At 38.6% G+C, this 15,794-nt stretch overlaps 1 protein-coding gene across 1 annotated transcript in view; it reads left to right on the top strand.

Annotated features, from left to right (window-relative positions):
• Positions 1-7,623: 7,623 nt before the first annotated feature.
• Positions 7,624-15,794, top strand: part of PKD2 (polycystin 2, transient receptor potential cation channel) — a 72,379-nt gene continuing 64,208 nt past the window's right edge. The window contains 1 exon segment of the mRNA XM_074275406.1: positions 7,624-8,412. Within this exon segment, the coding sequence (XP_074131507.1) occupies positions 7,743-8,412 (670 nt within the window). The 5' untranslated portion in view covers positions 7,624-7,742.

Here is a 15,794-nt window from a genome sequence, read left to right as displayed (position 1 = left end):
AACTTTTAGGAAAGAATTCTCGATGAAATCAATCAATCTAACTATATGAACAGGCTAAAATACCTCTTTGAATCACTCAAAGCTATTTCTGGGAAAAGCTTAGTCAAACACTAAGGAATTCATTTTTTTAAAGTGGGGAAGAGTTATCTCAGAACTATATAGAGATTCTGATAGAAAGGAACAGTCATATAGTGCTAAGCCAGAAACTGGAAGCAAAAAGAGAAAAAAGAACTGAGGTATGATAGAAAAGATATTGTGAAGCAGAAGATCAAAGCTGATGAAGCCTTTTACCACCACACCCCCTTCCTCAAAGTTGGAGAGAATTTCAAAGGAAAGGCATACTCTTCCACTCCTGGGCCCTGTATTAGAATCTGTTGCTTCAGTACCCAAACTTTTCCTGTAACCTGAATTTAGTTCAATCACAAAGAGGCCAAGGGATAATTAAATAAAGATATAAATGCAAATTTAGCCAGACAGCACAACTTCTGAATAAATGTTTGAAATTTTCCTATCTGGGGTCTTGGAGAGATTGCAGGTAAACATGAATTCAACTTCTCATTTAAAACAAACTCCTCAAAGAAGCAGTAAAAGGAACCACTGGTTCTTAATGTCCCTAGGATTGATATGATAATTATTATAATAGGGTGATATATATTTTTTATAAAGATAGTGAACTATATAAAATATAAAGTATAATAAGGTACATATAAAGTATAATAAGCAACAAGCAATAAGTAAGAAGTGCCTACTATGTGTGAAGTACTGGGAAAACAGTACTTCAAGGATCTTATATTTAATTGGGGGAAACAATATGTTATTAGGGTGAGGGATTGGACTTAAGCTTTTATTGGAATAGAAACTCCCAGAGGAGGAAATTCTATCTATTAATGTAAGTTGTGATCTTTTGAAATTTTTATTCTCAATGAGTTGGTTAAGCTTGCTGAAATGAGACTTGTGCCAGGTAACAAAGCCAGAATGTGACAAAAAATGAGACAAGCATAAATCTTTTTTGACTCTACTTGAGCTTCCTTGCATTAAAAAAAAATAAATTGAAGGATTGTGGTAACTCTGAATTAAGCAAGTATTTTTGGTGTCATTTTTCCAATAGCAGATGCTCACATTGCAAAATTACATTTTGGTCATTCTTATAATATTTCAAACTTATTCATTATCATTAAATTTTTATGTTGATCTGCAATCAGTGATCTTTGATGTTACTATTGTAATTGTTTTGGGGATACCATGTACCTTGCCCACCTAAGATGATGGACTTAATCAATAAATGTTGTATGTTCTACTCCACCCACTGGTCATTCCTCTTTCTATTTATTTCCAGAGACTCTACAATATTGAAATTAAGCCACTTAATAATACTACAATGGCATCTAAGTGTTCAAATGAAAGGAAGAATCAATCTATTTAGCAATCTTCATTATCTTCTTAAGAAATTGCCAGTTATCAACCCTCTTTGTAGTGGCCAGAAACTGGAAACTGAGTGGATTCCCATCAATTGGAGAATGGCTGAATAAATTGTGGTATATGAATGTTATGGAATAATATTGTTCTTTAAGAAATGACCAACAGGATGAGTTCAGAAAAGCCTGGAGAGACTTACATGAACTGATGCTGAGTGAAATGAGCAGGACCAGGAGATCGTTGTATACTTCAACAACAATACTATAAGATGATCAATTCTGATGGATGTGGCCCTCTTCAACCATGAGATGAATCAAATCATTTCCATTTGTTCAATAATAAATAGAACCAGTTACACCTAGTGAAAGAACTCTGGGAAATGAGTGTGAATCACTACATAGCATTTCCAATCCCTCTGTTTTTGTCCGCCTGCATTTTTTATTTCTTTCACAAGTTAATTTTACTTTATTTCAAAGTCCAATTCTTCTTGTGCAGCAAAATAACTGTATGGATATGTATACATATTTAACATATACTTTAACATATTTAACATGTATTGGTCTAACTGCCATCTGGGGGAGAGGGTGGGGAGAAAGAGGGGAAAATTAGGACAAAAGGTTTTGCAATTATCAATGCTAAAAATTACCCATGCATATATCTTGTAAATAGAAAGCTATAATAATAATAAAAAAAAGAAATTGCCATTCACCTAACCCTTCAGCAACCACTACTTTAATCATTCAGCTGCCACCAACACTTGATTAAGATTACGATTTGGGACCCACACTTAACACCACATACTAAGATAAGATCAAAATGGGTCCATGATTTAGGCATAAAGACTTGTTGAGGAGGAAGGAATTTCTGACCAAAGAAGAACTAGAGATTATTATTAATCACAAAATAGAAAATTTTGATTACATCAAATTAAAAAGCTTTTGTACAAACAAAACTAATGCAGACAAGATTAGAAAGGAAGTAACAAATTGGGAAAACATTTTTACAGTTAAAGATTCTGATAAAGACCTCATTTCCAAAATATATAGAGAACTGACTCTAAATTACAAGAAATCAAGCCATTCTCCAATTGATAAGTGGTCAAAGGATATGAACAGACAATTTTCAGATGATGAAATTGAAACTATTTCCACTCATATGAAAGAGTGTTCCAAATCACTATTGATCAGAGAAATGCAAATTAAGACAACTCTGAGATACCACTACACACCTGTCAGATTGGCTAAGATGACAGGAACAAATAATGATGAATGTTGGAGGGGCTGTGGGAAAACTGGGACACTGATGCATTGTTGGTGGAGTTGTGAAAGAATCCAACCATTCTGGAGAGCAATCTGGAATTATGCCCAAAAAGTTATCAAACTGTACATACCCTTTGATCCAGCAGTGCTACTATTGGGTTTATATCTCAAAGAAATACTAAAGAAGGGAAAGGGACCTGTATGTGCCAAAATGTTTGTGGTAGCCCTTTTTGTGGTGGCTAGAAACTGGAAAATGAATGGATGCCCATCAATTGGAGAATGGTATATGAATTGTGGTATATGAATGTTATGGAATATTACTGTTCTATAAGAAATGACCAGCAGGAGGAATACAGAGAGGCTTGGAGAGACTTACATGAACTGATGTTAAGTGAAATGAGCAGAACCAGATCATTATACACTTCAACAACAATACTGTATGAGGATGTATTCTTTTTTTTTTTATTTTTTTATTATATATATATATTTTTATAATATTATCCCTTGTATTCACTTTTCCAAATTACCCCCCTCCCTCCATTCCCTCCCCCCGATGACAGGCAATCCCATACACTCTACATGTGTTACAATATAGTCTAGGTACAATACATGTGTGTGAATATCATTTTCTTGTTGCACAATAAACATTAGAATCCGAAGGTACATGCAACCTGGGCAGACAGATATTAGTGCTAACAATTTACATTCACTTCCCAGTGTTTCTTCTCTGGGTGTAGCTACCTCTGTCCATCATTGATCAACTGGAAGTGAGTTGGATCTTCTTTATGTTGAAGATTTCCACTTCCATCAGAATACATCCTCATACAGTATTGTTGTTGAAGTGTACAGTGATCTTCTGGTTCTGCTCATTTCACTCAGCATCAGTTGATTTAAGTCTCTCCAGGCCTCTCTGTATTCCTCCTGCTGGTCATTTCTTACAGAGCAATAATATTCCATAACCTTCATATACCACAATTTACCCAACCATTCTCCAACTGATGGACATGCATTCATCTTCCAGTTTCTAGCTACAACAAAAAGAGCTGCCACAAACATTTTGGCACATATATGTCTCTTTCCGCTCTTTAGTATTTCTTTGGGATATAATCCCAGTAGTAGCGCTGCTGGGTCAAAGGGTATGCACAGTTTGATAACTTTTTGGGCATAATTCCAGATTGCTCTCCAGAATGGCTGGATTCTTTCGCAACTCCACCAGCAATGTATTAGTGTCCCAATTTCCCCACATCCCCTCCAACATTTATCATTATTTGTTCCTGTCATCTTAGCCAATCTGACAGGTGTGTAGTGGTATCTCAGAGTGGTCTTAATTTGCATTTCTCTGATCAGTAGCGATTTGGAACACTCTTTCATGTGAGTGGATATAGTTTCAATTTCTTATGAGGATGTATTCTTATGGAAGTGGATATCTTCGACAAAGAGAAGACCTAATTCAGTTCTAATTGATCAATAATGGACAGAATCAACTATACCCAGAGAAGGAACACTGGGAAATGAGTGTAAATTGCATTTTTGTTTTTCTTCTCAGGTTATTTTTACCTTCTGAATCCAATTCTTCCTGTGCAACAAGAAATTCGCTTCTGCATACATATATTGTATCTAGGATATACTATAACATATCTAACATATATAACATATCTAGCATACTGCCTGCCATCTAGGGAAGGGGGTGGAGAGAGGGGAAAAATTGGAACAGAAGTGAGTGCAAGGGATAATGTTGTAAAAAATTACCTATGCATATGTACTGTCAAAAAAGTTATAATTATAAAATAAAAAATATATTAAAATGCAAAAAAGATTATGATTTGCTGAAGGCTCATATGATGTTTAGCATTTGTTAACAGTAAAGTACTTCTAATTAAGGCATGTATATCATGTTTTTTAGACATACTACTACTACTGCAATGCATACAGACTACTATTGCTACAATACTACAGTATATATAACCTTAATTTTTATACACACTGGGAAACCAAAATATGTGCGTGATTTGCTTTATAGCATTTTCCCTTGATTTCAGTAGCCTGGAACCAAAACCAAAATATCTACTAAGTATAACTATATAAGATTCCAACCTAAATTGGTAGGCATAACAACCTTAGGGAAGGAAAGTGTGAAATCATCTAAACCTTATATGGAAGGCTGAAATTCCACTCCTTCTTCTCCAGATTCTGTCATTCCCACTCTTTTACTTACTTTCTTTCCCCCCTTTTAAAATTATATAATTTTATTTTTTCAAATATATGTAAAGATTCATTCACCTTTGCAAAACCTTGTATAACAAATTTTTCTCCTTTTCCCCTCCCTCCCAATTTCTCAAGACAACAAGAAATCTGATATAGGTTAAACATGGTGGGGCAGAGCCAAGATGATGGAGAATACATAGGATTTTGCCTAAGCTCTTCTTGCCTTCCCTCAGAATCAACCTAGATCAAGCCTCCAAATGGATTTTGGAGTTACAGAATCCACAAATATTTGGAGTGTTACAAATTTCCAGCAAAAGATATCTTGGAAGGATTTCATAAAAATGTCTGTCTCAGTTGGGCAGGGGGGAGGCAGCATAGCACAGGTACATGGCAGGGAGCCCCAGAGTGGAGAGGGAGAATTTGCCAAAACACAGCAGTAATAGTTACTCTCTCCTGGTTCAGAAGGCCAGTGTATCAGCAGACTAGCTGTAAGATCTTCAATGCAACTATAGAAGGCAAATAGTGAGCCCCCAAACCCCAGCATAATAAGTGGGACTTGGCCAGACCCACCCAGTGCTGGGAGGAAGCCTGAAGCAGCACAGGCCCCAGCACAGCATGAAGCCCATATTGCCCTGTAGAGGAAGTTCGGGACAATATCTCCTGTGCCCTAAGAGCAGACATCAAAAAGATTTCTTACCATATTTATTTTGGAGACAAGGAAGAACAGAACTCAAACTCTAAAGACACGTAAGGCAAAATACTTCAACATGAAGTCTCAGAGGATATGAACTAGTCTCCAAATCAAAAGGCTCTCTTGGAAGCATTCTAAAAGGATCTTAAAAGAGAAGAAAAATGGGAAAAGGAAATGAGAGCTCTGAAGAGGAGAGGTTGGAAAAGGAAACACAGAAATTGACTGAAGAAAACAACTCTTTTAAAAATACATTTGGTGAAATGGAAAAAATATACTGAAGAAAACCACTTCTTAAAAAAATTAGATTTGGCTAAATGGAAAAAGAAAAATGAAAAATAGAATTGGTGAAATGGAAAAAGGGAACAAATCCTTAAATAATACAATTGGTGAAATAAAAAAAAATCCAACTCCTGTAAAAGTACAATTGGCCAATTGCAAAAAGAGGTTAAAAAAAAAGTTAACTTTAGAAAATAATTCACTGAACATGATTTCACTTACTTTCAATCTCTTCCTCTTTCCTGGCTCATTCCCTACTCCGTACAAAACATCTCCCCTATTCTGAAAAAAAAAATCATTTGATTCTTTCATCCCTGTTAAGTATTGTCCTATATCTATCTTCCCACTGTGACTAAATTTGAAAAAATTGTCTAAAATTGGTGCCTCCACTTTCCTCTCATTCTCTTCTTAGCCTCTTCACAATCTGGCTTCTGAACTTATCGTTCCATTAAAATTGCTTCTATCTACTATCAATATTATCAATAATCTACTAATTGTCAAATCCATTGACTTTTTTTTAATCCTCATTCTTTTCCACTTCTGGGCAACCTATGATGCTGCTGCTCACTCTCTCCTTGATGCTCTCTTGTGTGACACACTCTTCTGGTTTTCCTCCTACCTATATGATCTATTTAAGTCTCCTTAGATTCTCATCCTCTACTTGTAGGTGACCTTTTCTCTTAACTTTCTAGATTACTTCACTTGGTGAACTCATCAACTCCCATGAATTTAATTGCCACCTCTTCAGATGATTCTCAAATAAGCTCTCAGCTGCCCTTCAACGGCCTTTCAGACATCTTAATGTCCTAAGAATTCCAGTAGACATCTTACTGTAAATGATGCCATCCTTCCAGTTTCGCAGGTTCATTACCCAAGAGTCATCCTGGATCCTCACAATCTCAAGTCCTCTTTTCCGTAATACCCAAGCTACTGTCCAGACTTGGTGGTTTCACTTTTGCACTATCTCTCCATCCTGACACTGCCCCATTCTGGTGCAGATCCTTCCTCACCTCCTGCCTGAACTATTGCAATAGCCTGCTGTTGGGTCTGTCTGCCTCAACTCTTCCCCAGCTCTATTTCACTAAAGTCATTTTCCTAAATCGAAGCATGACGCGCAGTAAACTCCAGTGGTTCCCAGTTGCCTCCAGGATAAAAAACAAAATGTTCTGTTTGGCATTCAAAGCCCTTCATAATCTATTCCTCTCGGGCCTTTCCAGGCTTCTTCCATCTCACTCTTCTCTAAGTTCTCCTCGGTTCCGGGTCAGAACGTTTTCTTGGAAGAACGTCCCTTTTCCGCTCTAACTTCTGACCTGCCAGGCTTCGTCACAGTCCCAACCCCTCCTGATTTCAGTGCCTTCCCCCTGCTAATTGTGTTCTATTCGTCCTGCATATTGCTTGCCGGGTCTGTATTTGTTTGCGCATTACCTCCCCCATTAAGTAAACTCCTTGAGGAAGGGACTGCCTTTCTTTTGCCTCTTTCTGTATCCTCAGCGCTTAGCACAGTATCTGGCACAAATTGGCGCTTAATAAATATTTATTGACTGAGCCAGATTGATTGCTGGCAATCAATCTTCCCCGAAGCACAGGCCGGAGCATCCTTTGGGATGAACATCTTCCCTGCGTTGGGTAGGCGGGCGTGCGGGCAGCGCAGCCCCTCCTCCAGCTCCGACCCGGCCGCGGCGGGGCTCCGAGCACCGAGCCAGGGGGTGTGGGCGTAGGCGGCCGGGGGCGGGGGAAAGGAGCCGAGCCCGCCGCGGGAATGCGGAGTGGTCGGGGGCGGGGAGCGGCGGGCTGCGGCGGCCTGGAGAAGAAAGGAACATGGCTCCTGCAGCTGGCAAAGCGGAGCGAGGCGAGCCCCGGCGCGCCAAGCTGCAGTGACCGCTCGCCCTCCAGCCATGGTGAACCCGAGCCGCGTGAAGCCCCAGCTGGAGGCGGGGACGCCCAGGAGAGGCCAGCCGCTGCCTCCACCGCGCTCTGGCGAGCCAGCAGCGGCCCGGGGCAGGCTGACCATGCCAGCCCCCGGCGCGGACGGCGGCGGCGGCCTCGCGGCCCCGGGCCTCTCGTCCCCGGGCGGCCTCCGGGAGCAGCGAGGGCTGGAGATCGAGATGGAGCGAATCCGCCAGGCGGCGGCTCGCGATCCCCCGGCCGGAGCCTCGGCGTCGCCCTCTCCGCCCCTCTCGGCGTGCTCTAGGCAGGCGTGGAGCCGGGACAATCCGGGCTTCGAGCCGGAGGAGGATGACGAGGACGACGACGAGGAGGAGGTGGAAGGGGAGGAAGGCGGCATGGTGGTAGAGATGGACGTGGAGTGGCGTCCCGGCAGCCGGAGGTCCGCCGCCTCCTCCGTGGTCACCTCTTCTTGCAACAGTGGCCTAGGGCTGGGCGGCTTCCACGGCACTAACCTCCAGAGCGGCCGCCGGAGGAGGAGGGAGACCCAGGGCCCCATCTGCGCCACCCCCGCGGGTCCGGGAGAGTCACTGCACCGCCACCTCCCCCTAGACGGGCCGCAGCCGCCGCCGCCGCCGCCCCGGGTGCCCGGGGCCAAGAGACTGCTCCGAGCGCTGAGAGGTGAGGGCGGTGTCCGGGGCGCTGATGCCGCTATCCTCGGGCTCGGAGCGCTCTTTCCCTTCCTCAGCCCAGTCTTTCTCTACTTCCAAGGCTCTTCCCCAGTCTGGGGTCACTTTCCTCCACTTCTTGCAACCTTTGTTTAAATATTGAAAGTCAACAACTTTTAAAATGAATGTGTCGCTGTAGTGTGGAAATACATATTTACCATTGCAGCATTTGCACATTTTACAGGATTGCAAAAACAATATTGCAAAAAGTTTTAACTCTGACGGGAGGGGCATGAGGGACCCTCACACAAACAATTGCTGGAAGAAAAAGATAAATTTTATAGCTTAGTTTCCTAGTCTGACTTCTGGTTAGACTGCTGAAACTGACAAGTCGGAATTGAGTATTCAATTGGTAGAGGACAGGGAGTGGAGAGTTTTGGAGATTATAAGGTATACAGGGTGAGAGTTTTCTCTTTGGTGGATCAGATCCACTTTAGTCTGGTAGAACAGTTTTGTCGGGGGCAGTCTGGGAAAAACAAACAAACTAACCCCCAAAGTTAGATTTGAGCTTTACCTTAAACAACCAACAATGAAGTGGATTTTGGTGTACATTATGAGTTTAACCACATGAAAAATCATATGATATTTCAAAGTTTCTTTTAGGGAAACACATTTTATCAAATTTACTTTTTCTGGAATATTTTCTCTCCTCCAGGGTCATGTTGAATTTAAATCCTGCTGTACAATTGAAGTGTATGGTACAGAAGTGTAGGAGTCTCAACTTTAAATGACATTTAAATATCTCAAGTATTTAAACATTGTTTTAACGTGTTCCCTAATAGTAAAAGGAATAGTTAGTTATATATTTCATGATATTGGTAAAATTGAAAGACCTGGATTTAAGTCTCCCTTCTGATTGTTAATATTAGTGTGAATTTATGCAAGTTACTCTCCTTCAGTTTCCTCAACTCTAAACTAAGATTGTACTACATGGTACTTAGGTCAGAATCCCAACTCAAATTGTGCATATACTTGAGAGTTTGTAGGAAATGAGATAAATTGGGGTTGTATTGTTTAGGAATTTGAACTTTTTTGTAAACCTTGAGATTACAACTTTTGAGCTGAAGAATGGAGGACTGTAGTCTAGAAAGAATATGCAAAATGGATTAAATAATTGAAGGACAGAGATCACAGAACCTTAGAATTGGAAGGCATTTTGAAGCCCTTCTATGTCCATTCTCTGTCTGAATTGGAATCTTCTATAGAATCCAAAAATATTTCACACATACTATGTTTGCTTGGTCCTAAATCACTCACATGCATAAGGAATTCTTATATTTCTCTTGCTGAATATTCATGAGTTATTTTACTTCCAACTTAGAAATCAAATTAAATTTGGAAATCAGAAGCTGTACTTTTGGGGGAAATAAAATGAACATTTGTCATTTGCTTTGAGTTCAATGATTCTAGAACTCAGGCCTAATTTTTTAGTATACAAAAATGTGACAGGAAGAAAGGTTCAGGTGGAAATGAACAGAAAATGTTTGCCAAAGACCATCCAAAGGAATCTGGACTTAGAAATTACAGTGAGTTCTTCTTCCCCCGCTCTCCCCCCTTCCCCATCTGAGACAAGGACTAAAGAAAACATTACCACGTTTGGCCACTAAGAAACTGGTAATTTTAGAGAAAACAGGCTTTTGATTGAGTGATGAAGTCAGAAGCCAGATTACAGAGAGCTAAAGAGTTTGCAAGAAGGATGGAAGATGCTGACTGCAGACAACTTTTTCTTTATAAAAATTTTTTTTATTGATATGTTTTTTATCATCTCCAATTCCCAGTGTTTCCCTCCAGTGGTACCAGAGACCCATCCCTCCTGATAACAAATTTTATGTTTTTATTTTTTTAAAGTTTGGAATAATTAAGTGTTTCACATCAATTGTTTACTACATAAAGAAGAGGGAAAGAGATGCCTTTTCATTATCTCTTCCTTAGGTCCAAGTTTGGTCAATATATATATGTATATGTATATATATATATATACATACATATATATATATATGTATTTCAATTAAAAATATATTTTCTTTTCCTCTCACTTAACTTTTTCTGAAAAAAAGAAAACTCTTCTACATTGTACATTACTTAGCCAAATCAATGCCTCTATTGACTGTTCTCAAAATGTTTATTCTTTAGTCTATATGTAGAGCTAATCACCTTTCTCTATAAGGTATTGGATAGCATATATCCTTTGGTAATTGTGGGTATCAGATTATTAAATATTACTAAGTTGCTTATATAGACAGCTTTTTTCAAGGAGTTCAGCTGAGAAACGCAGGAGATTTTGTGTTCTGAAAAGTGTTTCTTTCTAGCCTGAAGGCTGTGCTTTAAATTCAGGCTAGCACTTATGAAATATTTTCAGGATTTTAGTGTTGCTCAAGTTGGCTAAACACGGATCATATGTTGTAATGTAAAAATTCCGGAGGAGATAATTTTCCATTCCTTCTACATGCAAAGATACTTAGTCATCCCTATCTGCCCTTCAGTCCACCTACCATTTCCATGGAGGAGAATTCAGTGATTAAAGACAGTAATGATTTGAGGAATGATGTATTTTATTATAAAATGCAGCCAGGGATAGTGGCTGGAGAACCAGCCTCAAAACCAGGAATTCTGGGCTTATGTCCCACCTCTGACACATCTTGGCTTTGTGACTCTGTCCAAGCACTTAAGGTCTCAGTGCTCTAGACAATTCTTTTATCTAGATGACCTAGAAAGTCGCCAGTTATGTTGGTAAAGGGAGTTTCCTCAACTTAGGGTTCTCTTTACCAATCAAATTATAGGTCTAGACCCTGTCGACATTTCTCTCTTCTTATGATCAAAAATGGATTTAAAAAATATAAGTTCTTATGAACACTTTGTATAAAACAGAACATTGGTTCTTTCATTGTAATTTATTGCCTGAAGAAATCTAGTTAGAAATTTTTCTCATCTACTTGTCTGAGCTCTCTGAAAATTTGCTAATTGGCTAATAAGGATGATGGAACAATACTATATCTTGTTGATGTGCAGAGAAATACCTATTGACCTCCTGTTTCCACAAAGGGTTGAGTTAAGAGTAGTCTTTCATAGCTCTTTATTTTTGTCCTGTTTGATCTTTATAATTTTGTTACATTCACTTTTTTTTAATTACGTAAAACTTAAATGCAAAAGAAAAAAAATTTCCTGTTTTTGCTGACTTCTCTTGACTTAACCTATCCTTCCCATCTCCAGTGTCTTTCGCTTATTCTGTTTCTCCACCTTTTCCCTCCCTCTATATCCCATTCCTATTAATCTACACATCCTTTTATACTTCCACACTTTTCTTAAGCAGGCTTGCTCAAAATTAAAGAAACCTATTAAGCTATATTTTTGGAATCCAGGGACTAGTCTGATTTTATATGTAGCTTCTGTAACTGCACCAAGAGTTAAATATTAGGGTGTGTTGACATGAGGTCCTTGACAGCTGTTTTTCTGTTATGATTCTTGGTGTTGTCATTTTTGTATAAGCTAACAAGTCTTTAATATTTTTTTATTAATTTTATAATTATAAAATTTTTTTCACAGTATATATGCATGAGTAATTTTTAAAATAACATTATCCCTTGTATTCATTTTTCCAAATTTTCCCCTCCCTCCCTTTACTCCCTGCCCTAGATGACAGGCAATCCCATACATTTTACATGTGTTACAGTATAACCTAGATACAATACATGTGTGTAAATCCAATTTTCTTATTGCACGTTAAGAATTGGATTCTGAAGGTATAAGTAACCTGGGTAGAAAGACAGTAGTGCTAACAGTTTACATTCACTTCCCAGTGTTCCTTCTCTGGGTGTAGCTACCTCTGTCCATCATTGATCAACTGGAAGTGAGTTGGATCTTCTTTATGTTGAAGATATCCACTTCCATCAGAATACATCCTCATACAGTATTGTTGTTGAAGTGTACAGTGATCTTCTGGTTCTGCTCATTTTACTCAGCATCAGTTCATGCAAGTCTCTCCAAGCCTTTCTGAATTCATCCTGCTGGTTACTTCTTATAGAACAATAATATTCCATAACCTTCATATACCACAATTTACCCAACCATTCTCCAATTGATGGACATCCATTCAACTTCCAGTTTCTAGCTACAACAAAAAGAGCTGCCACAAACATTTTGGCACATACAGGTCCCTTTCCCCTCTTTAGTATTTCTTTGGGATATAAGCCCAATAGCAGCAATGCTGGATCAAAGGGTATGCATAGTTTGATAACTTTTTGGGCATAGTTCCAAATTGCTCTCCAGAATGGCTGGATTCTTTCACAACTCCACCAACAATGTATCAGTGTCCCAGTTTTCCCACATCCCCTCCAACATTCATCATTATTTGTTCCTGTTATCTTAGCCAATCTGACAGGTGTGTAGTGGTATCTCAGAGTTGTCTTAATTTGCATTTCTCTGATCAGTAGTGATTTGGAACACTCTTTCATATGAGTGGATATAGTTTCAATTTCATCATCTGAAAATTGTCTGTTATATCCTTTGACCATTTATCAATTGGAGAATGGCTTGATTTCTTATAAATTAGAGTCAGTTCTCTATATATTTTGGAAATGAGGTCTTTATCAGAACCTTTAACTGTAAAAATGTCTTCCCAATTTGTTACTTCCCTTTTAATCTTGTTTGCATTAGTATTGTTTGTACAGAAACTTTTTAGTTTGATGTAATCAAAGTCTTCTATTTTGTGATCGATAATGATCTCTAGTTCTCCTCTGGTCATAAATTGCTTCCTCCTCCACAGGTCTGAGAGGTAGACTGTCCTCTGTTCCTCTAATCTATTTATGATCTCATTCTTTATGCCTAAATCATGGACCCATTTTGATCTTATCTTAGTATATGGTGTTAAGTGTGGATCCATATCTCATTTCTGCCATACTAATTTCCAGTTTTCCCAACAGTTTTTTCCAAATAATGAATTTTTATCCCTAATGTTGGTATCTTTGGGTTTGTCAAACACTAGATTACTACAATTGTACCCTATTTTGTCCTGTGTATCTAATCTGTCCCACTGATCGACTAGTCTATTTCTTAGCCAATACCAAATGGTTTTGGTGACTGCTGACAAGTCTTTAATATTGCTGTGATAATTGAAAATTTCCAAGACACAATAATTTCTAGGAAAGTTAAAATCAATTTTACTGACTACCTGTAGAAGGCAGTCAACAAGATAGGCTCATCATCCCCTTTGTAGCTAAGAAATTGAACCTGTCAAATCTTAAGTAACCTATAAAGTCTTTTGAAAAAAGGGATGTGCCTAAGAATGATAATAACTCTGATTGGTTAAGTAATAATAGAGAATGGATATTATAATAAGAAGTAGGCTATATTACAATGAGAGTTTGGGGTTAGGAGACTTGAATCTCTTAAGTCTTAGTTAAAAAGGCTTAACAATTTCCATATCACTTGTCTGAAAAGAGGGAAAATCCAAACCTATGTAAATAAACACAATGAGCAGGAATCTTTTAATTCACCAAAGTTTAGAATTTTTTAAACTGTCTTTAATTATATCTTAACCTCCTTAAGTCTTTGCCCAAGTTTTCCCACCTTAGTTGGTTGAGGATGAGAAAGTAGAAAAGGGAAAAACTTTGGTCTTGATTCAATAATTAGTTTTAATACAAAACAAAAATAACAATTTCGTTGACATAGATTTTTCTTATGCCTATTGCTCAAGTTGATTCCTATACTCCCATGGTGCTAAACTCCAAGGAATCTGGTTAGAGATCCTTGTGATAACTTTGTTTAAGCTGTTTCTAGGGTTCTTGTCCTGTTATGTCACCTACATGAGAAGTCAGTTTTTTTTCCCCAATTTTTATCAACCCAGAGAATTTGAGTCATTTGTGAAATGTCCAATGCAGTAATTATTCTTTCCTCATCTACAAGACATATCAGTCCATATGAACATTTGTTCTTCCACCAATTGGGATGATACAAAGATTATAATTACAGTCTTCATCCTCATAACATTGTATCCATAATACTGTAAGGAATTCAATATTCACTTCTTGAGCAAAAATGTTTATGACCAGGTGCTCTGAATATTTATCGTCTTTTTTTGTGAATATGACATACTACTTTCTTTAAGGATATCAAGACATTTTTCTTTCAAGAAAGCTTTTTGAGTTGGAGATCAATTCATATTCCCCTTTGAGGTTTCATCTAGAGGAATTTTACTTTTAATGTCCTCAGCATTTGAGTTTTGTTCTTCCCCTTTTCCATAATAGCTACCTATGTTCAGGGTTCTTTTTGCTTTTTGCCCATTTTAAAAGTTTGAGGTCGGTTCCTAGGGCACAGGGGAGAGTGTTTCAAGCTTTCTCTACAGGACAACAGGAACTTCACACTGCTCTGGGGCAATGCTGCTGCAGGTTTCCCCATTGCACTGTGGGGGCCTGACCAAGTCCCACTTGTTATGGTGGGATTCAGGGGCTCACTATTTGCCTTCTGTAGTTGTGTTGAAGATCTCAAAGCTAGTCTGTTGATATACTGGCCTTCTGAACCAGGACAGAGTAGCCAACACTGCTATATTTTGGCAGATTATTTCCATGAGGCCTCTCTGCCCTGGGCATCCATCCCTTCCCTGGACTTGTGTTATACTGCCTCCCCCCTGTCCAATTGAGACAGATCTTTCCTCAAGTCCTTCCAAAATATCTTTTGCTAGAAATTTGTTATACTCCAAATATTTGTGGGTTCTGTCACTCCAAAATCTATTCAGAGACTTGATCTAGTGTTGATTCTGAGGGAAGGCAGGAAAGTCCTATTTACTCTCTGCCATCTTGGCTCCACCTAGAAAAAAATTATTTTATAACAGGAGATAGATCACTAGCATTTACACATGTTTTAGACATAATTCACATTTAGTCCAAGAGGTTTTTGTAACCATTCTTTAAAAGTTGGTAAGAAATATGCCAGTAAGAAGGTTTCTTTCCCTAATCAATTCAGCATTGAAAATGAAATAGGAATCCTTATATTCCCATTTATTCCCATCCATTCCACATACTGATTTCTTTTCTTTTCTTTTCTTTTCTTTTCTTTTCTTTTTTTGGAGATTTTGCTGAACTCAGGTTCCAAAAGGAAAGTTGGTGTGGCACTGGGTTTTATACTGATTGAGAACAAATGGCCCCAGGGCCCAGCCCTGCAGATATTTAGAGAAGATTTGCTGTGGTAGCCCTAGTCTTAGTCCTCTTGTTCTAAGATGTAGTCCAAAATAGAACCTATCTTGCCAGCTCCCACTGTTCTGGCTGCCGCTGCCAAGGCTTAATTCTTATGCAGTCTGCAGCTTCTGGGCCTGCTTATTTTCCTAATATTGAACAATTCTTG

The sequence above is a fragment of the Sminthopsis crassicaudata genome, chromosome 6 (genome assembly GCF_048593235.1).
Source record: "Sminthopsis crassicaudata isolate SCR6 chromosome 6, ASM4859323v1, whole genome shotgun sequence".
NCBI classification, from domain to species: Eukaryota; Metazoa; Chordata; class Mammalia; order Dasyuromorphia; family Dasyuridae; genus Sminthopsis; species Sminthopsis crassicaudata.
Note: the sequence above shows the minus strand (reverse complement) of the source record. Positions and strands in the feature narration are given on the sequence as shown.